This window comes from Haliotis rubra, unplaced genomic scaffold (assembly GCF_003918875.1).
Source record: "Haliotis rubra isolate DU_JTF1 unplaced genomic scaffold, ASM391887v1 Scf136, whole genome shotgun sequence".
Classification (NCBI taxonomy): domain Eukaryota; kingdom Metazoa; phylum Mollusca; class Gastropoda; order Lepetellida; family Haliotidae; genus Haliotis; species Haliotis rubra.
In genome coordinates this window covers 1,397,109-1,422,689 of record NW_025765292.1, presented here as the reverse complement: position 1 = coordinate 1,422,689, position 25,581 = coordinate 1,397,109, and the positions used below count along the sequence as shown (strand labels likewise).

Below are 25,581 nucleotides of genomic sequence, written 5' to 3'. Positions count from 1 at the left end.
TGGCGCAATCTATTGGCGAAGCGGTAAAGGGAGATAACTGATCACCTCGGAAATTCAAGCACTGTCTGATAACTTTATGTCGAGCCAAGATAAGTGAACATATTTACTGAGAAATGGCTCATATGTGTTTTCTATAAGTTTGACAGAGTTTCAATATAGCATCTTCATGTACCGACGTATAGTACAACCAGAAATTATTGAGAATTTACAGATTGTAATTTATATATATTTTTTTAATCATTACTCACGTATTAAATGTGAATATTAGCAGAACATAACTCCAGATTCAAAGACAGGTGAATAATCAGTATTTTGTCAAGTCACCATAAGCAGCAATGCAGGCTTCAATGCGGCGGGGCATACTACTGATCAAAGAAGTTAGAAAGTCGTGGGTATAACATGCTGTCCCAATATCGGACCACCTGTTCTTTCATTTCAGCAATATTTGTCAGATATTTCTTATTGACACTTTCCTTCATAAGTCCCCAAACATTTTCTATTGGATTTAGGTCAGGGCTATAGCTTGGCCAATCTAATAATGTCATATTTTGGGTCCGAAACCAGGCCTGTGAGTGCTTTGAACGATGTTTTGGGTCGTTGTCCTGCTGGAAAATACAAAAATTTCCATAGAACACGTGAGCAGATGGAAGTAAATGTCCCTCGAGAATATATGTGTACCGCTCACTGTTCATATTCCCTTCAAATACACAGAAGGGCGTTGCCCCTAACACAGATATGCCACCTCACACGTTAAATTTCGGACTGTACTTTGGGCGCTGATACAAAGGTTTTTCAGTTTGTTTGGTCCAGAATTTCAGTGTATTAGGAAACAGCCACACAGAACTTTCATCTGAGAAAATCACATTGTCCCAGTTACAATTTCTATGCTGTAAGCACCAGTTCAACCTTCGTTCCTTTTGTTCAGGTTGCATGATCGGTGATGGAATTCCTCGACTTTTCTGCCAACCCATTGCATGCAGCTCAGTTCTAATCGTCTCCTTACAGACAGCCACAGTTCCTCTATCAATCATACCCAGCCTTAAGTTTTCTAAACTCCTTCATTTGTTTTTAGAAATAAGAATACCAAGCCGCCTCCTGTCACCGACAGTCAATTTTCTGGGCCTACCTGCGCCTCCCTGGTGCTCAGTGCCATATCCATTTGCAATATTTTTCAAAACACGATAAACAGTGGACAAAGGGATGCCTGTTCTACTTGAAATCACTTTAGCTGATCTGATGTCCTTGTTATAATACTCTAAAATCAACTTCCTCTTCTCTAAATCATCCATACTGAGGATCACTGAAAGTGTTGTCTGCTAGCAAGTAAACAAATGGGGATAACTCTTCATCAGCAGCAGCTTCGCAAAATAGACGAGTGTAGTCTCACAGTTGGAGATCAGTCTATCTGCCCTGTGCCCCAGGTGAAGAATCTTGGTGTTGTTTTCCGTTCTTCAATGTCGCCAGAATCACAATCCCTAACAGCAGCAAGATCAGCAACCTTTCATCTCCGCCGAATAGGAAAAATCCGCCGCTATTTGGACATTGACACAACCAAACGTTTAGTATAGTCATACGTCATCTCACGCCTAGACTACTGTAACTCCCTCGTGTCAGGAGCAGCAGCAATCCAACATCTCCAGCTTGTACAAAACAGAGCTGCCAGGATCATAACCAGGACAAAATGTCAGGAACACATCACCCCTGTGCTGAGGTCGTTGCACTGGCTCCCAGTAAAGAGGAGAATACAGTACAAAATAATTTGCATCACCTACTCAACCCTCTATGACATCAATTCACCAGCTTACCTAAAAGACATCATCGAATTCTATCGTCCAACTCGTGTCTTGAGGTCTGAGAAAAGAGGCAGCCTGAAAATGCCAGCTACAAAAACATCCATGGGAGACAGAGCTTTCAGTGCTGCTGCACCAGCTTTGTGGAACTCTCTGCCAGTTGAACTGAGAGCAGTATCTTCCCTGGAAGCATTTAGGAGCCAACTAAAAACTCATCTCTTTCTAGCTACCTACTAGTTTCTCCACTTTCTCTGCGCAGCGCCACTGAGCAGCACTGGTTGGACATTAGGCGCTTAAACAAATGCATTATTATTATTATTATTATTATTATTCACAAACTAATGGAAAAGGATTAACGGAGTTGTCTCTCTGAATGAAACCAAGCACTTGATAGCTGGTCATGGTTGTTTATACTAGAAATCCAATTAAACATATTCCTTAAATTCTCAATAATTTCTGGTCATACTATACCTTGATTGTTTACATAGTGGGGCTAACGGTGAACACAAGATATCTCTAAGCGAAGACTCTTTTACGATACATGTACATCTAATGCATTGTTGTCACGGCGGACAAGGACGGGCTCATGTATAGTAAATGAGCAATTGCCTTGAAGGGTTTTGTTATATTGGCAAAGCGTGGGAATTTTTAAATAGATTGTTGATGTTAATGAAGAATAAGTCCCCAAGGTCTGGGGTACTATAGAAGACTGGATGAAGTGCTCACTCTCACTGACATGTCTAATTGTGTCATGGTGCTCACTGAATGTCTAATTGTGTCGTGGTGCTCACTGGCATGTCTGACTGTGTCGTGGTGCTCACTGACATGTCTGACTCTGTCGTGTGTTCACTGAATGTTTGACTGTGTCATGGTGCTCACTGAATGTCTGACTGTGTCGTGGTTGACTGAATGTCTGACTGTGTCGTGGTGCTGATTGAATGTCCGTTTGTGTCATGGTGTTCACTGAATGTCTGACTGTGTCGTGGTGCTCACTAAATGTCTGATTGTGTCGTGGTGCTGACTGAATGTCTGACTGTGTCGTGGTGCTGACTGAATGTCTGACTGTGTCGTGGTGCTCACTGGCATGTCTGACTGTGTCGTGGTGCTGACTGAATGTCTGACTGTGTCATGGTGCTGACTGAATGTCTGACTGTGTCGTGGTTGACTGAATGTCCGTTTGTGTCGTGGTGCTCACTAAATGTCTGACTGTGTCGTGGTGCTGACTGAATGTCTGACTGTGTCGTGGTGCTGACTGAATGTCTGACTGTGTCGTGGTGCTGACTGAATGTCTGACTGTGTCGTGGTGCTCACTAAATGTCTGATTGTGTCATGGTGCTCACTGGCATGTCTGACTGTGTCGTGGTGCTGACTGAATGTCTGACTGTGTCGTGGTGCTGACTGAATGTCTGACTGTGTCGTGGTGCTCACTAAATGTCCGATTGTGTCGTGGTGCTCACTGGCATGTCTGACTGTGTCATGGTGCTCACTGACATGTCTGATTGTGTCGTGGTGCTCACTGAATGTCTGACTGTGTCATGGTGCTCACTGAATGTCTGACTGTGTCGTGGTGCTGACTGAATGTCTGACTGTGTCGTGGTGCTGACTGAATGTCTGACTGTGTCGTGGTGCTGACTGAATGTCTGACTGTGTCGTGGTGCTCACTGAATGTCTGACTGTGTCGTGGTGCTGACTGAATGTCTGACTGTGTCGTGGTGCTGACTGAATGTCTGACTGTGTCGTTGTGCTGACTGAATGTCTGACTGTGTCGTGGTGCTGACTGAATGTCTGACTGTGTCGTGGTGCTGACTGAATGTCTGACTGTGTCGTGGTGCTGACTGAATGTCTGACTGTGTCGTGGTGCTGACTGAATGTCTGACTGTGTCGTGGTGCTGACTGAATGTCTGACTGTGTCGTGGTGCTGACTGAATGTCTGACTGTGTCGTGGTGCTGATTGAATGTCTGTTTGTGTCGTGGTGCTGACTGAATGTCTGTTTGTGTCATGGTGCTGACTGAATGTTTGACTGTGTCATGGTGCTGACTGAATGTCTGACTGTGTCATGGTGCTGACTGAATGTCTGACTGTGTCGTGGTGCTGACTGAATGTCTGTTTGTGTCGTGGTGCTGACTGAATGTCTGATTGTGTCGTGGTGCTGACTGAATGTCTGACTGTGTCGTGGTGCTGACTGAATGTCTGTTTGTGTCGTGGTGCTGACTGAATGTCTGTTTGTGTCATGGTGCTGACTGAATGTCTGACTGTGTCATGGTGCTGACTGAATGTCTGACTGTGTCGTGGTGCTGACTGAATGTCTGATTGTGTCGTGGTGCTGACTGAATGTCTGACTGTGTCGTGGTGCTCACTGAATGTCTGTCTGTGTCGTGGTGCTGACTAAATGTCTGATTGTGTCGTGGTGCTGACTGAATGTCTGACTGTGTCGTGGTGCTGACTGAATGTCTGTCTGTGTCGTGGTGCTGACTAAATGTCTGATTGTGTCATGGTGCTGACTGAATGTCTGACTGTGTCATGGTGCTGACTGAATGTCTGACTGTGTCATGGTGCTGACTGAATGTCTGACTGTGTCGTGGTGCTGACTGAATGTCTGTTTGTGTCGTGGTGCTCACTGAATGTCTGATTGTGTCAATGTTTAGATTACAAGTCTGTGTCGTAAAAAGGGTATGGCCAAATATAGAACGTCATGCTTGTACATTTGGACAATAGCAAACTGGAAGATGCCATGGTAGGAAAAAGCAACGGGTTCGAATAGACATAACTGTGTACTTATCTCCCGAAGGACGACTCACTGGTGGTTGTAAACTGATTGATCGAAACATTACCGTAATGGAATAATTCATGGTCATCATCAGGTACACAACTTTACACTGGCTTCTGTATTGATTGTTAGATTTTCCATGTCGCTAGGTGGCATCAAAATGACAGTTCCATATGTAATACTTTGGACACAAACATTAACTTTGTTACTCTCGATGAGAGTAATCATTTGCCATAATCACTGTAACTGTATTGCCAAGATGATTGACGGCTACGCGGACAAGAAGTTGTCAGTGGAGGTGAAGTGGATGCACGATGCAAGTTCACGACTGGAATGTGCATCCGATTGTTTCAGAGATGAGAAATGTGTGAGTTTTCAGTTTTCAAAGACAGCCAGCCAGTGTGCAGGATATGTTGTCAACTCGGAGAACACCCCCAAAAGCGTCGGCGGCGTCGGCTACGTCATGTACGATACATGTCGATGTAGGTACCTCGGTTTTTCATCCTGATCCTAACAGTTGATACACTTTCATTCTTATTTTCATTCTCAAGTTGAAGTGATATGTTTTAAGTCACGTAACACACGACTTAATAACAAACACGTTTACATATTTTCCGTTGACTTTCTGTATACCATAACTTTCAATTTACAAACTATGTTTGAAATATACACATATCAAGCAGAGTTTTTTGGGTAAACATATGAATCTGATTCTGATGAAATTATGTTTTGGGAAAAGGCAATAACCAATATAACTGATTTGGATAATAATTATATGGCGTATGCTTTTCACATTTCTAGATGTTTTCAATTTCTTACCGTAAGCAATGTTTATAGAATGGCTAAGTGTGCTCCTTACATTGAATACATGGAATAGGTGACACAAAGTATAAATATACTGATCTTCAGTAATAACTGTGTCATAATCCTAAATGCTTTCTGAAATGTCTTTCTTCAGAGTGAGAAACTAAGTAACAAGTGGGCGTTTTCTTTTCTCCAATAACTGTCCCGATTAAACAAACCCCATTCATTTGTCATTCATAAGAAATCTCTGCTAAAAGCGGAGTAGATTGTTTGATCCAGACTACATTACGAGTATGTGATATTATGAATAACTGTAAAACATACATGATAGCAGGTGGTCGCGAAAAGGTAAGTGCATATTGTCCAAACCGTGACACCCGTTGCAAACACACGCGAAGGCAAGGAAATTGTTTAAGGAACATATTGAACAAATCAACTCTTCACGAACCATAAAACATGAACAAAATTTGCGAGAGGGAGTGGGTGGCCAATGTCCAGTCCTCTTCCTAGCTGCACTGACAAATACGTTATCACAGGGTTGTGTGGGTTGTTTACATCATATCGGAAAAGAAGGTGTAGGAGAAGTAACTTGGAGCTACTTACATGCACATCACCAAATTCCAAGCTGGAGATAATTATCTTATTTTCAGTGAAGTGCGGACCCCATTCAGGGCATAAAGTAGTTTGGAAAAAAAAAATATTTCCAATATTGCGCTGAGCACAAATCCCCATTGTATCTCAGATGAATAGGCGAAAGCAAACTTTGACAACAAAATACGAAATTCCACATATAAGGGCACTAGATCTTTGCCACAAAAATTTAATTTGCTTGGCATTATATTATACACAGAGAATGAGATTTAAGAATAGAATAGCACTCTTTTTAAGGCGAGTACATCGGTATATGAAGTACAAAGAGTAATTGGGGTAAGCAATGGGCTTGAGTCGCCCAATGCTACAGTTATAACCACACCAGTCTCCCAATGATACAGTTATACCCACACCAGTCTCCCAATGCTACAGTTATACCCACATCAGTCTCCCAATGTTACAGTTTTACCCATGTCAGTCTCCCAATGATTCAGTTATAACCATGTCAGTCTCCTAATGATACAGTTATACCCACACCAGTCTCCCAATGATACAGGTACACCCTCACCACTCTCCCAATGATGCAGTCATACCCAAACCAGCCACCCAATGCTACAGTTATAACCACATAAGTCTCCCAATTATCCAGTTATACCCACAGCAGTCTCCCAATCCTACAGTTATACCCACAGCAGTCTCCTAATGATACAGTTATACCCACACTCAGTCTCCCAATCCTACAGTTATACCCACAGAAGTCTCCTAATGCTACAGGTATACCCACAGCAGTCTCCCAATGCTACAGTTATACCCATACCAGTCTCCCAATGATACAGTTATACCCACATCAGTCTCCCAATGATACAGCTATACCCACACCAGTCTCCGAATGATACAGTTATACCCACACTTGTCTCCCAATGATGCAGTTATACCCACACCAGTCTCCCAATGATACAGTTATACCAACACAAGTCTCCCGATGATACAGTTATACCGACAGCAGTCTCCCAAAGATACAGTTATACCCACACCAGGCTCCCAATGATTCAGTTATAGCCACACCAGTCTCCCAATGATACAGTTATACCCACACCAGTCTCCCAAAGATACAGTTATACCCACACCAGGCACCCAAAGATACAGTTATACCCACACCAGCCACCCAAAGATACAGTTTTACTCACACCAGTCACCCAATCCTACAGTTATACGGGCGGTGGGGTAGCCTAGTGGTTAAAGCGTTCGCTCGTCACGCCGAAGACCCGGGTTCGAATCCCCACATGGGTACAATGTGTGAAGCCCATTTCTGGTGTCCCCCGCTGTGATGTTGCTGGAATATTGCTAAAAGCGGCGTAAACCCAAACTCAGTCAGTCAGCCTACAGTTATACCCACAGCAGTCTCCCAATGCTACAGAGGTACCCACAGCAGTCTCCCAATGCTACAGTTATACCCACACTAGTCTCCCAATGATACAATTATACCAATGTCAGTCTCCCAATGATACAGTCATACCCATGTCCTTCTCCCAATGATACAGTTATACCCACACCAGTCTCCCAATGATGCAGTTATAGCAACACCAGCCACCCAATGCTACAGTTATACCCACACCAGCCACCCAATGCTACAGTTATACCCACAGCAGTATCCCAATGATACAGTTATAACCATGTCAGTCTCCCAATGATACAGTTATACCCACACCAGTCTCCCAATGATACAGGTACACCTACATCAGTCTCCCAATGATACAGTTATGCCCACACCAGTCTCCCAATGATACAGTTATACCAACACCAGTTTCCCAATGATACAGTTATACCAACACCAGTCACCCAATGATACAGTTATACCCTCACCAGCCACCCAATGATACAGTTATACCAACACCAGTCACCCAATGATACAGTTATACCCTCACCAGCCACCCAATGATACAGTTATGCCCACACCAGTCTCCCAATGATACAGTTATACCAACACCAGTTTCCCAATTATACAGTTATACCAAAACCAGTCACCCAATGATACAGTTATACCCTTACCAGCCACCCAATGATAATAGCATGCTTGTAATGCGCTGTTTTCCATGTACAACATGCTCAAAGCGCAAGACATAGATGTACATACAAACAGACTATAGGAGAGAATAAAAGATTAGAGAGATACATGGAAACAATGCAATGTATTATCGTTTACACTCATAAGCTAATCTGAAAAAGTGAGTCTTTAGTAAGGATTTAAAATTAGAAAGTTCTGTACAGTCACGTAGATATTGAGGTAGTTGATTCCAGGCTGCAGAGGCTGCATACGAAAAGGACCTTTCACCATACGTAGAAGTCCTTACAGTGGGGATAACTAGGAAACGTTTATCCTGTGAACGGAGAGAGCGACATGGGCGGTGCTGTGTGAGGGACTTGGCCAGATACGAAGGGGCAGATCCAGACAGACAGCGGAAAGTGAGGCACAGAAGCTTGAATTGAATCCTGTAGTGAATGGGCAGCCAGTGTAAAGAATGTAGGAGTTTCAGAGCGTCATCAGATTTAGGTGACTGGGTCACTATACGTGCAGCAGCGTTTTCCACACGCTGAAGTTTCCTTATCTGTGTCTTAGTGGCACCAGCGAGAAGGGAGTTACAGTAATCAATCCTGCTCATAACTAGAGACAGGACAAGAGTGGTGGCAGATTCGGTGGTGCGATATGGTCGGATATGTCCAATAGTACGCAACTGAGCAAAGCAGCTCTGGACTAGATGGGAAACGTGATCATCCAGTGACACATCTGAGTCGATAATCACACCAAGGTCTTTGACCTTGTCAGCGATTTGGATGTTTGTATTATCAAACCTAAAACATGTAAGACCACACTGTGATCTCCTTTTCTGTGGCCCTAGGACAATGCATTCCGTCTTGTCACCATTCAGTTTTAGTTTGTTGTAATACATCCACGCCTTGATATCTTCACAACAAGTGCTCAATTCACTCAAAGCCCTGTGCGCCTGAAGTGGCCTTGACTCCATGGATCTGTAGACTTGAGAGTCATCAGCATAGTGATGTCTGTCCGCTTCATGTCCTTCCACGACACTTCCAAGCTCCTTTATATACAAGGTGAAAAGAACCGGTCCTAAGACGGATCCTTGTGGAACCCCACACGTAAGATATGATGGGTCAGATGACAACTTGTCATTGATTACACACTGACTTCTATCGGACAGGTATGATTTAAACCACTCTAAAGCTGTTCCATCGATGAGAAATTCCAACCTCAGACGTTCCAGGAGTTTGCAGTGATCGATGTAGTCAAATGCACTGCTTAGGTCAAGAAGTGCCAAGACTGCGAGATTCTTGTTATCGATGCCAAGCCGAATGTCACTGATCACTTTCAGCAATGCAGTCTCGGTGCTATGATGACTACGGTAGGCGGACTGTAGATGATCATGAAGGTCATGTTTATCAAGATGTTCAGAAAGTCGTGTGCATACAGCACGCTCAACTAACTTACCAAGAAGGCGGGACATGAGTCTGTACAGTGATCTTGTGTCAGACATTGAATCCTGGATTTGAGAGTTCAGTGACATCTGTTTGGCCTGCCTTATCAAAGACGTCACTTTATTTCTCGCAACACAGTAAATTTGCCTGTGGATTTCAAGATGGAAGCGTCTCCAGGCTCTCTCAGCACGGCGCCTGGCTTTCTTCGCAGCAATAACTTCCGGTGTTACAGACCATGGTGTAACAGGGCGATCTGTTACACGCTTAGATCTAAGAGGGGCATATTTATCTAAGAGTTCAATGAGGACACAGTTATATTTGTCAATGAGTTTGCTAATATCGGACGGTGGATTCTGTATGAGATCAGAATTTGACAAATCACGTCTAAACGCATCTCGATCTAAATGTTTTAGATTCCGACACTGAATGAACTTTTTTGGGAGTGGAGGTTTGTCTGTATCAAGTTCGAAAGAAACAAGGAAATGGTCAGAAATTTGGAGGTCAATGACAGAGGGATTCAGGACACAACACTGATCTTTCAAAGTAACTACCCAGTCTAAGCAGTTACCACGATTATGTGTGGGCGCAGACACAACTTGAATACATCCGAGACTTTTGAAAAGTTTTGTCATTTTCACAGCCTGTGCACAAGTAGTATTCCCAAAGTCAATGTTGAAGTCCCCTAGAACAACCAATCTAGATCGTGCTGTACATTTTGTTTCTATGCGGGTTGAGAATTCATCAAAGAACTGATCAAATGTAAGTTTGTTTTTCACTGAAGGAGGAGGTCTGTACAGTGCCAAAATATTTTTTGTAGTTTTGCCCACAATCAACACAAAGTCTAGGGTTTCAAACGAAGAGGAAACAGTATCATGCAAAAGTTTAACTTTGAAATGAGACCTGTATATGATGGCCAAACCTCCGCCACGTGTGGGGCGAGGCTTATGCTGGCACAAATATCCAAATGGTGTCATGGAGACAACTTTTGCCTCGTCGACGGACTGCCGGAGCCATGTCTCTGTCAACACAAGTATATCAATGTCATTGTCATTGATAAGATCTTCAATTTCCTGACACTTATTGCAACATGACCGTACGTTAAGCAGGGAAACTTTGACTCTCGTTGGCAGATTAGTTGGTGTGACATATGTGAGATTGGCAGTATTTACTGAGTTGCTTTCAGCTGGTTTTCCAGGACGGTATCCAGTTACAATGCTGATAGCCCTCTGGTGACGCCTACCACCTTTTTTCCCTCTCTTGAAGGGGCGTGATCTCCTGTGATTGACAGGTCTGATTGAGTCAGCACAATGCAGTAGATTAGTCTGTTGTCTAATGTTCAGCAGGTCCACTCTGGAATACGTAATCCGATCACCCATGCCCATACTCAGGCTTGTCCAGTTGATTGGCCTACAATAGCAGCTTACATTTGTATTGTCATTGAGTGGCAGCTCACATTTGAAAATTTCAAAGTTTTGAGTAAAAGTACACAACAAAGTCAATATTTCTGCAAGATGCACAAAAGTCATTTTTCATATTTAGAAAATACACACCAGATAAGAATCCCATGCCAATTTTCAGATCCGAATAGTGGGAATAAACACCTAAAAACACTAAAACATGAGAGAGCAGAAGGTCGTGTGTGCTGCCTGTGAAGCGCTCCAATATGATACAGTTATACCCAAACCAGTCTCCCAATGCTACAGTTATACACAGAAAAAGTTCAGTTTGAGGCCGCCAGGATAGTTACTGGTTTACCAAAATATACTACTAGAGATACTCTGATATATGAAACAGGTTGGCAAATGTTAAAAGAAAGAAGAAGATGTCGTAAACTGTCTTTGTTCTATAATATCTACAACAAAAATGCTCCATCCTACCTTTGTGATCTTATGCCTCAAACTGTTGAATCTAGGACAAATTATAATCTTAGAAACATTCGTGATCTTTCCCTGTACTATTCCCGCACAAATCTCTACAGTCAATCATTTTTCCCATCATCTGCACAACTTTGGAATAATCTCCCTTTATATGTTAGAGAATCAGTTTCCCTTAAAAGTTTTAAATCGCATATAAGCTCGCGTAAGTCAAAAGCACCAGGATATTTCTCATTTGGTAATAGAAAACTCAATGTAATTCATACCCAGCTAAGATATTCAAATAGTAGATTAAATGGTGATCTATATAGGATCGGTCTTATAGAGAACCCAGAATGTAATTGTAAATTTACCTGTGAAAATTCTCAACATTATTTTATGGAATGTTCTTTGTATTCTGTTATCAGACAGGAAATGTTTAAAAATATTAGCAGAATTTGTAACATTAAAGCACCAACAAACCTAGACGTACTATTAAATGGCAGTGCAGATCTTCCGTATAGTGACAATATTCAAATTTTTAAAGAAGTTCAAAAATATATATCAAATTCCAAAAGGTTCAGTGATTGGATATAATGTGTATGATCTAAATAATTCATGTATTCATTGTATTGTATATATCATTTTGTATATATCTTTCTACCCCTGTACATATAGTTTGTTTCACTTTTGCATGTAAGCACTGTAAATAGGAGAGGGTTTCACTAAGTTGGCATAACTTGTACCCAATCCATTCTCTTGAATAAATATGTTTAAATCAAACAGTTATACACACACCAGTCACCCAATGATACAGTTATACCCACAGCAGTCTCCCAATGATACAGTTTTACCCATGTCAGTCTCCCAATGATATAATTATAACCATGTCACTCTCCCAATGATACAGTTATACCCACACTTGTCTCCCAATAATACAGTTATACCCACACAAGTCTCCCGATGATACAGTTATACCCACACCAGGCTCCTAATGATACAGTTATACCCACTGCAGTCTTCCAATAATTCAGTTATACCCACACCAGTCTCCCAATGATACAGTTATACCCATACCAGTCTCCCAAAGATACAGTTATACTCACACCAGGCACCCAAAGATACAGTTATACCCACACCAGCCACCCAAAGATACAGATGTACCCACAGCAGTCTCCCAATGCTACAGTTACACCCACACTAGTCTCCAAATGCTACAGTCATACCCATGTCAGTCTCCCAATGATACAGTTATACCTATGTCATTCTCCCAATGATACAGTCTCCAAATGATACAGTTATACGGACACCAGTCTCCTTATGCAACAGTTATACCCACAGCAGTTTCCCAATGATACAGTTATACCCACACCCGCCAGCCAAAGGTACAGTTGTTCCCACAGCAGTCTCCCAATGCTACAGTTGTACCCACATCAGTCTCCCAATGATACACTTATAACCTCACCAATCTCCCAATGCTACAGCTATACCCACAGCAGTCACCAACTGACTCAGTTATACACCCACCAGTCTCCCAATGACACAGTTATACCCACAGCAGTCTCCCAATGATACAGTTATACCCACACCAGTCTCCCAATGCTACAGTTATACACACAACAGTCTCCCAATGACACAGTTATACCCACACCAGTCTCCCAATGACACAGGTATACCCCATAGCAGTCTCCACACTACAGATATACCCACACCAGCTACCTAATGCCACAGTTATACACACAACAGTCTCCCAATGACACAGTTATACCCACACCAGTCTCCCAATGCCACAGGTATACCCATAGCAGTCTCCGAATGCTACAGATATACCCACACCAGCTACCTAATGCCACAGTTATACCCCCAGCAGTCTCCTAATGCTACAGTTATACCCACACCAGCCTCCCAATGCCACAGTTTTACCCACACCAGCCTCCCAATGCTACAGTTATACCCACACCAGTCTCTTAATGCCACAGTTATACCCACACCAGTCTCCCAATGATACAGTTATACCAACAGAAGTGTCCCAATGCTACAGTTATACCCACACCAGTTAAATAATGCTACAGTTATACACACAGCAGTCTTCCAATGACACAGTTATACCCACACCCGTTTCCCAATGACACAGTTATACCCGAACCAGTCTCCCAATGATACAGTTATACCCACACTTGTCTCCCAATGATACATTTTTACGCACACCATTCTCCCAATGACACAGTTATAACCACACCTACCAGTCAAAGGTACAGTTGTACCCACATCAGTCTCCCAATGATACGTTTATAACAACACCAATCTCCCAATGCCACAGTTATACCCACAGCAGTCACCAACTGATACAGTTATACCCACACCAGTCTCCCAATGCCACAGTTATACCCACAACAGTCTCCCAATGACACAGTTATACCCACACCAGTCTCCCAATGCCACAGTTATACCCACAGCAGTCTCCCAATGCTACAGTTATACCCACACCAGCTACCTAATGCTACAGTTATACCCACAGCAGTCTCCCAATGCTACAACTGTACTCACAGCATTCTCCCAATGATACAGTTATACCCACACCAGCCTCCCAATGCCACAGTTATACCCACACCAGTCTCCCAATGATACAGGTAAATCCACAGCAGTCTCCCACTCCTGCAGTTATACCCACACCAGTCTCCCAATGATACAGCTAAACCCACATCAGTCTCCCAATGACACAGTTTTACAAATGTGAGTCTCCCAATTATACAGTTTTAAACAAGTCAGTATGAAAATGATACAGTTTTACCAACACCAGTCTCCCCATGATACAGTTATACCAACACCAGTCTCCCAATGATACAGTTATACCCAGATCAGTCTCCCAATGAAACAGTTATACCCACACCAGTCTCCCAATGATACAGTTATACCCACACCAGTCTCCCACTGCTACAGTTAAACCCACACCAGTCTCCCATTGCTAGAGTTATACCCATGTCAGTCTCCCAATGATACAGTTATACCACCAGTCTCCCAATGATACAGTTATACCCTTACGAGTCTCCCAATGACACAATTATACCCACACCAGTCTCCCAATGATACAGTTATACCCGCACCAGTCTCCAAATGATACAGTTATACCCACAAAAGTCTCCCAATGATACAGTATACCCACACAAGCCACCCAATCATACAGTTGTATCCTCATCAGTCTCCCAATGAACAGTTATACACACACCAGTCTCCCAATGATACAGTTATACCCACACCAGTCTCCCAATAATACAGTTACACCCACACCATTTTCCCAATGATACAGTTATACCCACATCAGTCTCCTAATGATACAGTTATACCCACAGCAGTCTCCCACCGATACAGTTATACCCACCAGTCTCCAAATGATCCATGTTTACCTCACTAGTCTCCCAATGATACAGTTATACCCTCACCAGTCTCCCTGTTGTACGCACAGCAGTCTGCAAATTATACAGTTGTACTCACACCAGCCACCCAGTGATACAGGTATTACCACACGTCTCCCAAAGCTACAGCTGTACCAACACCAGTCTCCCAATGATAAAGTTATATCCACACCAGTCTCCCAATGATACAGTTATATCCAAATCAGTCTCTCAATGATACAGTTATACCCATGTCAGTCTCCCAATGATACAGTTATACCCATGTCAGTCTCCCAATGCTACGGTTACAACCATGTCAGCCTCCCAGTGCTGCAGTTACACTGACATCAGTCACCCAATGACATAGTTATACCCACATCAGTCTCTCAATGATACAGTTACAACCATGTCAGTCTCCAAAAGATACAGCTATTTCCACACCAGTAAACCAACGATACAGGTACACCCACACCAGTCTCCAAATGATGCAGTTATACCCACACAAGTTACCCAATGCTACAGTTATACCCAGATCAGTCTCCCAATGATACAGTTATACCCACATCAGTCTCGCCAATGTTATACAGTTATGCAGTTGTACCCACATCAGTCTCAGTTATACCCACATCAGTTCCCAATGACATAGTTATACCAACACCAGTCTCCCAATGATACAGTTATACCCACAGCAGTCTCCTAATGCTACAGTTATACCCACAGGAGTCTCCCAATGATACAGTTATACCCACACCAGTCTCCCAATTACACAGTTATACCCACACCAGTCTCCCAATGACACAGGTACACCCACATCAGTCTTCAAATGATACAGTTATACCCATGTCAGTCTCCCAGATATACAGTTACACCCACATCAGTATCCCAATGATACAGTTATACCTACACCAGTTTCCCATTGCTACAGTTATAACCACATCAGTCTCCCAATGACACAGTTTTAACCATGTCAGTCTCCCAATTATACAGTTTTAAACATGTCAGTCTGACAATGATACAGTTATATCCACACCAGTCTCCTAATGATACAGTTATACCAACACCAGTCTCCCAATGATACAGTTATACACACCAGTCTCCCAATGATACAGTTATACCCACACCAGTCTCCCAATGATACAGTTATACCCACATCAGTCTCCCAATGATACAGTTATACCCACACCAGTCTCCCAATGATACAGTTATACCCACACTAGTCTCCCAATGATACAGTTATACCCACATCAGTCTCCCAATGATACAGTTATACCCACACCAGTCTCCAAATGACACAGTTTTACCCATGTCAGTCTCCCAATGATACAGTTTTAAACATGTCAGTCTGACAATGACACAGCTATACCCACACCAGTCTCCCAATGCTACAGTTACAACCATATCAGTCTCCCAATTATACAGTTATACCCATGTCCTTCTCCCAATGATACAGTTATACCCATGTCAGTCTCCCAATGATACAGTTATACCCACATCAGTGTCCCAATGCTACAGTTACAACCATGTCAGTCTCCCAATTATGCAGTTATACCCACATCAGTCTCCCAATGACACAGTTTTAACCATGTCAGTGTCCGAAAGATACAGTCATTTCCACACCAGTAAACCAACGATACAGGTACACCCACACCAGTCTCCCAATGATACAGTTATACCAACATCAGTCTCCCAATGATACAGTTTTAACCATGTCAGTGTCCGAAAGATACAGTCATTTCCACACCAGTAAACCAACGATACAGGTACACCCACACCAGTCTCCCAATGATACAGTTATACCCACACCAGTTACCCAATGCTACAGTTATACCCAGATCAGTCTCCCAATGACACAGTTATACCCACAGCAGTCACCTAATGCTACAGTTATACCCACGGCCGTCTCCCAATGCTACAGTTATACCTACACCAGTCTCCCAATGCTACAGTTATACCCACACCAGTCTGCCAATGATACAGTTATACCCACATCTGTCTCCTAGATATACAGTTATACACACATCAGTATCCCAATGATACAGTTATACCTACACCAGTTTCCAATTGCTACAGTTATACCCACATCAGTCTCCCAATGACACAGTTTTACCCATGTCAGTCTCCCAATTATACAGTTTTAAACATGTCAGTCTGACAATGATACAGTTATACCCACATCAGTCTCCCAATGATACAGCTATACCCACACCAGTCTCCAAATGATACAGTTATACCCTCACCAGTCCCCAATGATACAGTTATACCCACAGCAGTCTCCTAATGCTACAGTTATACCCACGGCCGTCCCCCAATGCTACAGTTATACCCTCACCAGTCTCCCAATTATACAGTTATACCCACATCAGTCTCCCAATGATACAGTTATAACCATGTCAGTGTCCGAAAGATACAGTTATTTCCACACCAGTAAACCAACGATACAGGTACACCAACACCAGTCTCCCATTACTACAGTTATACCCATACCAGTCTCCCAATGATACAGTTATACCCCCATCAGTCTCCCAATGATACAGCTAAACCCACATCAGTCTCCCAATGACACAGTTTTACCCATGTCAGTCTCACAATGATACAGTTTTAAACATGTCAGTCTGACAATGATACAGCTATACCCACACCAGTCTCCCACTGTTAGAGTTAAACCCTCACCAGTCTCCCATTGCTACAGTTATACCCATACCAGTCTCCCAATGATACAGTTATATTCTCACCAGTCTCCCAATGATACTGTTGTACCCACACCAGCCACCCAGTGATACAGTTATTACCACATCAGTCTCCCAAATCTACAGCTGTACCAACACCATCCTCCCAATGATAAAGTTATATCCAGACCAGTCTCCCCATGATACAGTTATATCCACATCAGTCTCCCAATGATCCAGTTATACCCATGTCCTTCTCCCAATGATACAGTTATACCCATGTCAGTCTCCCAATGATACAGTTCTACTCACATCAGTGTCCCAATGCTACAGTTACAACCATGTCAGTTTTCCAATGATACAGTTATACCCTCACCAGTCTCCCAATTATACAGTTATACCCACATCAGTCTCCCAATGATACAGTTATAACCATGTCAGTGTCTGAAAGATACAGTTATTTCCACACCAGTAAACCAACGATACAGGTACACCCACACCAGTCTCCCAATGATACAGTTATACCCACACCAGTTACCCAATGCTACAGTTATACCCAGATCAGTCTCCCAATGATACAGTTATACCCACAGCGGTCTCCTAATGATACAGTTATACCCACGGCCGTTTCCCAATGCTACAGTTATACCCTAACCAGTCTCCCAATTATACAGTTATACCCACATCAGTCTCCCAATGATACAGTTATAACCATGTCAGTGTCCGAAAGATACAGTTATTTCCACACCAGTAAACCAACGATACAGTTACACCCACACCAGTCTCCCAATGATACAGTTATACCCACAGCAGTCTCCTAATGCTACAGTTATACCCACACCAGTCTCCCAATGCTACAGTTATACCCACACCAGTCTCCCAATGCTACAGTTATACCCACACCAGTCTCCCAATGATACAGTTATACCCACATCAGTCTTCCAGATATACAGTTACACCCACATCAGTATCCCAATGATACAGTTATACCTACACCAATTTCCCATTGCTACAGTTATACCCACATCAGTCTCCAAATGATACAGTTATACCCATGTCAGTCTCCCAGATATACAGTTACACCCACATCAGTATCTCAATGATACAGTTATACCTACACCCACATCTGTCCCATTGCTACAGTTATACCCACATCAGTCTCCCAATGACACAGTTTTAAACATGTCAGTCTGACAATGATACAGTTACACCCACAGCAGTCTCCTAATGCTACAGTTATACCCACGGCCGTCTCCCAATGCTACAGGTATACCCTCACAAGTCTCCCAATTATACAGTTATACCCCACATCAGTCTCCCAACGCTACAGTTATAACCATGTCAGTGTCCCAAAGATACAGTTATTTCCACACCAGTAAACCAACGATACAGGTACACCCACACCAGTCTCCCATTGCTACAGTTATACCCATACCAGTCTCCCAATGATACAGTTATACCCTCACCAGTATCCCAATGATACTGTTGTACCCACATCAGCCACCCAGTGATACAGTTATTACCACATCAGTCTCCCAAATCTACAGCTGTACCAACACCAGTCTCCCAATGATAAAGTTATATCCACACCAGTCTCCCCATGATACAGTTATATCCACATCAGTCTCCCAATGATCCAGTTATACCAATGTCCTTCTCCCAATGATACAGTTATACCCATGTCAGTCTCCCAATGATACAGTTATACCAAAATCAGTGTCCCAATGCTACAGTTACAACCATGTCAGTCTCCCAATGCTACAGTTATACCCTCACCAGTCTCCCAATTATACAGTTATACCCACATCAGTCTCCCAATGATACAGTTATAACCATGTCAGTGTCCGAAAGATACAGTTATTTCCACACCAGTAAACCAACGATACAGGTACACCCACACCAGTCTCCCAATGATACAGTTATACCCACACCAGTTACCCAATGCTACAGTTATACCCAGATCAGTCTCCCAATGATACAGTTATACCCACAGCAGTCACCCAATGCTACAGTTATACCCACATCAGTCTCCCAATGATACAGTTATACCCACAGCAGTCTCCCAATGCTACAGTTATACCCACACCAGTCTCCCCAATGCTACAGTTTACCCTACCCACAAGTCTCCCAAATGATACAGTTATACCCACAGTCTCAGTCTCCCAATGATACAGTTATACCCGTCAGTCAGTGTCCAGTCTCCCAAGATACTCCAACGATCCCAATGATACAGTTATACCCCACATACCCAGATCAGTCTCCCAATGATACAGTTATACAGCTACAGTTATACCTACACCAGTCTCCCCAATACCCATGCAGTTGTATCCACATGCAGTTGTCAGTCTCCCAATGAACAGTTATACCCACACCAGTCTTCCAATGATACAGTTATACCCACACCAGTCTCCCAATAATACAGTTATACCCTCACCATTCTCCCAATGATACAGTTATACCCACATCAGTCTCCTAATGATACAGTTATACCCACAACAGTCTCCCACCGATACAGTTATACCCACAACAATCTCCCAATGATCCAGTTATACCCACCAGTCTCCCAATGATACAGTTATACCCAGTTCAGTCTCCCAATGATACAGGTAAACACGCAGCAGTCTCCCACTGCTGCAGTTATACCCACATCAGTCTCCCAATGATACAACTAAACCCACATCATTCTCCCAATGACACAATTTTACCCATGTCAGTCTCCCAATTATACAGTTTTAAACATGTCAGTCTGACAATGATACAGCTATACCCACACCAGTCTCCCAAAGATACAGTTATACCCATGTCAGTCTCCCAATGATACAGTTATACCCATACCAGTCTCCCAATTGCTACAGTTATTCCCACACCAGTTTCCCAACGATACAGTTATACCCACATCAGTCTCCCAATGATACAGTTATACCCACACCAGTCTCCCACTGCTACAGTTAAACCCACACCTGTCTCCCATTGCTACAGTTATACCCATACCAGTCTCCCAATGATACAGTTATACCCACCAGTCTCCGAATGATGCAGTTATACCCACACCAGTCTCCCAATGATACAGTTATACCCATGTCAGTCTCCCAGATATACAGTTACACCCACACCAGTCTCCCAATGATACTGTTGTACCCACAGCATTCTTCCAGTGATACAGTTTTACCCACACCAGCCACCCAGTGATAAAGTTATACCCACACCAGTCTCCCAATGATACTGTTGTACCCACAGCAGTCTCCCAATGATACAGTTTTACCCAGACCAGTCTTCCAATGTTACCGTTGTACCCACACCAGCCACCCAGTGATGAAGTTATACCCACACCAGTCTCCCAATGATACTGTTGTACCCACAGCAGGGTGCAGTAATTCCAGAGGGAAGCACGGTGCGATCGCCACGTAACATTGGTAAAAATTATATTTTTAATAAACCTACTAACCATATATTCTCAGAAACAAAAATTAAATACCGAATTCTGCTCTTGAGAAATAATACACCAACAAATGCAAAATAGATCAACATTTGAATGGCAGTTCCTAAAATACTCCATTCCACCATAAGATGTTTCAGCGTTTGTGCGTGTTCTTAATTATTTTTCTTCAGATGCTCTTTCCTCTGGAGGAATGACCAAGTAATATCGACACTAGCTGGAGTTAAAGAGTATCTGATCTGTTTCCACCCTTTATCATTTGGTTTGTGACTATGCACATTAATGCAATGATACTCGTTGGTCTTCAGGTGTTTTCATATTATCCCGCCTTACGTTGATCTGAGAAGAGATAGTGAGTAGTGTTTGTGGATATCACGCTTGTTATGTGTTTCTTTTGTCAGCCCCTCAAACGTTTGGATCCAGCTGCACAACGAACAAAGACTGTTCCTTCACAGCATATACCGCTTGCAGAGACAATTTCTGCAAATGCCAGGAAAACAAATTGCAATCGGGGAGCATATGTGCTGACATGTCAGGTAAACATTGCAACATTGTCTTCATATTCACATTATATATTACCGTATAAAGATCAAGTTTCGGTGTAATTCAATCACATGAATAAAAGAAACACAAGGAGCTGTAATAAACACTATCCATAGCTATAAACAATTTGCTTCAGGTTCTCCCGTCACATTAACAGATACAAATTCTCCTCATCAATCTCCTCCACTTACTATAGAGCCTCCACAAAACGATCCTCCTCCACCAGCTATGGAGCCTCCACAAAACGATCCTCCTCCACCAGCTATGGAGCCTCCACAAAACGATCCTCCTCCACCAGCTATTGAGCCTCCACAAAACGATCCTCCTCCACCAGCTATGGAGCCTCCACAAAACGATCCTCCTCCACCAGCTATTGAGCCTCCACAAAACGATCCTCCTCCACCAGCTATAGAGCCTTCACAAAACGATCCTCCTCCACCAGCAAAACGATGGAGCCTCCACAAAACGATCCTCCTCCACCAGCTATGGAGCCTCCACAAAACGATCCTCCTCCACCAGCTATGGAGCCTCCACAAAACGATCCTCCTCCTCCACCAGCTCTTGAGCCTCAACAAAACGATCCTCCTCCACCAGCTATTGAGCCTCCACAAAACGATCCTCCTCCACCTGCTCTTGAGCCTCCACAAAACGATCCTCCCCACCAGCTCTTGAGCCTCCACAAAACGATCCTCCTCCACCAGCTATTGAGCCTCCACAAAACGATCCTCCTCCACCAGCTATGGAGCCTCCACAAAACGATCCTCCTCCACCAGCTATAGAGCCTCCACAAAACGATCCTCCTCCACCAGCTATAGAGCCTCCACAAAACGATCCTCCTCCACCAGCTATGGAGCCTCAACAAAACGATCCTCCTCCACCAGCTATTGAGCCTCCACAAAACGATCCTCCTCCACCAGCTATTGAGCCTCCACAAAACGATCCTCCTCCACCAGCTATTGAGCCTCCACAAACGATCCTCCTCCACCAGCTCTTGAGCCTCCCACAAAACGATCCTCCTCCACCAGCTATTGAGCCTCCACAAAACGATCCTCCTCCACCAGCTATTGAGCCTCCACAAAACGATCCTCCTCCACTAGCTATTGAGCCTCCACAAAACGATCCTCCTCCACCTGCTCTTGAGCCTCCACAAAACGATCCTCCTCCACCAGCTATAGAGCCTCCACAAAACGATCCTCCTCCACCAGCTATGGAGCCTCCACAAAACGATCCTCCTCCACCAGCTATGGAGCCTCCACAAAACGATCCTCCTCCACCAGCTATGGAGCCTCCACAAAACGATCCACCTCCACCAGCTATGGAGCCTCCACAAAACGATCCTCCTCCACCAGCTATTGAGCCTCCACAAAACGATCCTCCTCCACCAGCTATGGAGCCTCCACAAAACGATCCTCCTCCACCAGCTATTGAGCCTCCACAAAACGATCCTCCTCCACCAGCTATTGAGCCTCCACAAAACGATCCTCCTCCACCAGCTATGGAGCCTCCACAAAACGACCCACCACCACCTGCCATATAATCTCCTGTACCAACTATTGAGCATTCACAAAAACGACCCTCCACCATCTCCTCAAGACCCTCTATCAACAATATGAGTTACCTCCACCTCCTGCGTAATGATCCAGACATTACTAGAACCTCCCCTACCGTCACCACCGCCATATCACTGTAACCTCCCCAAACTGACCCTCAACCACTGCTTATTATAATGACGACCTTCACAACCATCCCTTTTGACACAACTTTCACCACCCTTCCAAAAATGACCCTCTGTAGCCACTGATACAGCCAGAGCCACCACATATTGACACTCCTCCGCAATCCGCAATACCACCATTCCACCACCCAACACTAACCTCCAGGAATGATAATCTTCCTTTGGTTCCTTGTAATACTGTGGCGTTTACCAAAACGTCAGCACACATAATGGTATTATGGTCGATTCAGATATAAATTTTTGTCACTTTTACTCGTCTTTATGTGTTTTGCTCTCTATCAGAACTGGGGACTGTTCGCCTCGTTGAAGGACCAGAGGCGTGTTCAACAGAACGAATACCCGCGAGTATTCGCGAATATCCGCTGAACGAAAACGAGGTCTCGCGTACCCGCTAATACACGAGTGACCACTTTCGAGCAGTCACTCCTAGCGAGCCAAGATGGCGTCCCGTGTTGTAAATCTTGAACCTGTCCAGCTGAAAATGGAAGATAATTCCAAGATGTGTCGATCTGGCGGGCTATTTTGTGAATGAAACGGGGTTACACCTTCAGAAATTCGACCACCTTTAGCGTTATTTTAACAAGTGGTATTTTAGCGGAGAAAGCGACACTTTCGTATCGTATGCGGGTGCATATGATATGTTGAAGCTTATACTTGCTATGTTTCTATTTTTTGGGTGTTGTTTAACGCCGCACAGCAATATTCCAGCTATATGACGACGGTCTGTACATAATCGAGTCGGGACCAGATAATCCAGTGATCAACAGCATGAGCATCGATCTCCGCAACTGTGAACCGACGACATGTGTCAACCAAGTCAGCGAGTCTAACCACCCGATTCCGTTAGTCTCCTCTTACGACAAGCATTGGTTGCTGAAAAGCAGTTCTAACCCGGATCTTCACGGTTCAGCACATAGGATATAGAAACGAAACACATGTGATAAAATAATATGCATGCGTGTATGTGTCTGTACTCTGTGCATGTGATTTCATTTTAGTGCATGGTGTGTATTACAATCATCGATTAATAATCGGTTAAACTAAATCACAAGAATACCCTCTAAATAATAAATATATTACACAAGGTCATGTGTTTGTTATTGTCTCAGACTCCTGAAGGTAAGCATGTACAGTTCAGAGACAGATGGTTGAACATGTAGAGGTACACAAAAGAAAATATTTTTTGTTCTTTTATGGTTAATTATGTACCATCAACAGCATCAATTACCAACCATTCAACAAACACCAGATCTTGTCAGATGTCATAAAAACACTACATGACTAAAATGCGCCTTGAAATGAAGTGTAGTTGACAGAAAATGGATGACGAGGCGGTAATCAGTTTGTGATTGTTGAGAATAATGTTAAAATTGGTACTATCACGGTTGGAGCGAAAAGCGTACCCTCATGACCATGGTAAGCAGAAGTTGTATGCGCATGGAATGAGGTGAAATACACATGACAGTTTGTTGTGATCGCAAGCTCCAATAAATATGACATTTAACAAAACAAAATATATGTATGTATCCATTTTCTGTCAACTACACTTCATTTCGAGGCGTGAGTGGACGCAATATGTTTGTGATTTCTGTGAATAATGCGGATAGAAGTTGCCAGTTGTCTTGTGGTCTGAGTTGGGTATTCATTACTGTTTTCGTAAGAATTATTAGCGACAATCGATTATGAAATTTTGCAGTCGATTGTCGCGTTTGGAAAGGGTAACCAATCAATTTTTGATTATAATCGATCATCGGAACACCACTACCCAGCGCCCACAGGAGATGCCTTACTGGTGAGGATTTAGGTTGTGAAAGGTTTTCGTAATATTTGCCGTCCAGTACTGCTTAGGATATATATTAGTCGGTGGACAGAAGTGGTGCTCGCAGAAGAGTTTTCCCCATACACAAAAGTATTCGTGATTGGACGTATTGTCCGTAGACTTGCATGTCAATTGGTTGTTGGTGAAATAATTGTCATTTAGTTCATTTTTGCAGGATGAGTTTCAAATTTTACAGTTAATTAGAAAGTCATCTCAGGCACACGAACACAATCTTCACAGATTTATCCGTTCAACATTACACACATGGTAGCACTATGTTCGCGCTAAAACGATTCCTCACACTGGAACAATATGTTTGACAAAGGTCCATCCTAAACTAAATGTTTTTAAATCATATTACCTACACCAACTGAGCATGCAATTCTATGGAAATTACGTCCAATCTGAATCACGAATACTTACGTCCAGGGACTGTAGTCAAGGGATATTAATAGCAAACCGTTATGTCTCTGCCATAAGCCTTTAAACATGACTTGTCGCAGTTTTATTTGAAATTCAAATTCAATTGAAAGTTACTGACTGGTGTAGGCTTAATTTAAGTAAACCTCCAGATTTTATAATGAATCGTAACAAATTGAATATTTCTGGTAGCGAAAAAGACTCTGCGCATTTCGTCGCTCGACGCCATCTTGGAAAGTACCAGCCAGCCAATTTCCCGTTCAGCCGAAGTT

General features: G+C 43.2%; 2 protein-coding genes across 2 annotated transcripts; both read left to right on the top strand.

Moving 5' to 3' along the window:
- Window positions 1-4,560: 4,560 nt before the first annotated feature.
- LOC124268102 (acrosin-like) lies at window positions 4,561-22,007 on the top strand. The gene is made up of 3 exons (XM_046703119.1): window positions 4,561-5,040; window positions 21,194-21,328; window positions 21,472-22,007. Exons 1-3 carry the CDS (start codon window positions 4,698-4,700, stop codon window positions 22,005-22,007), a joined length of 1,014 nt encoding a protein of 337 aa, XP_046559075.1. The 5' UTR covers window positions 4,561-4,697.
- Window positions 22,008-22,074: 67 nt separating this feature from the next.
- Window positions 22,075-22,872, top strand: LOC124268100 (early nodulin-75-like). Its single transcript, XM_046703118.1, has one exon. It carries the CDS (start codon window positions 22,075-22,077, stop codon window positions 22,870-22,872), a length of 798 nt encoding a protein of 265 aa, XP_046559074.1.
- Window positions 22,873-25,581: the final 2,709 nt, after the last annotated feature.

Bases quoted from the DNA above. Each gene is read 5' to 3' on its own strand.
- LOC124268102 (XM_046703119.1), top strand. From the start codon at position 4,698: ATGTCGCTAGGTGGCATCAAAATGACAGTTCCATATGTAATACTTTGG. The intron at 5,041-21,193 runs GTAGGTACCTCG...TTCTTTTGTCAG, and splicing joins CATGTACGATACATGTCGAT to CCCCTCAAACGTTTGGATCC. The intron at 21,329-21,471 runs GTAAACATTGCA...AATTTGCTTCAG, and splicing joins CATATGTGCTGACATGTCAG to GTTCTCCCGTCACATTAACA.
- LOC124268100 (XM_046703118.1), top strand. From the start codon at position 22,075: ATGGAGCCTCCACAAAACGATCCTCCTCCACCAGCTATAGAGCCTCCA.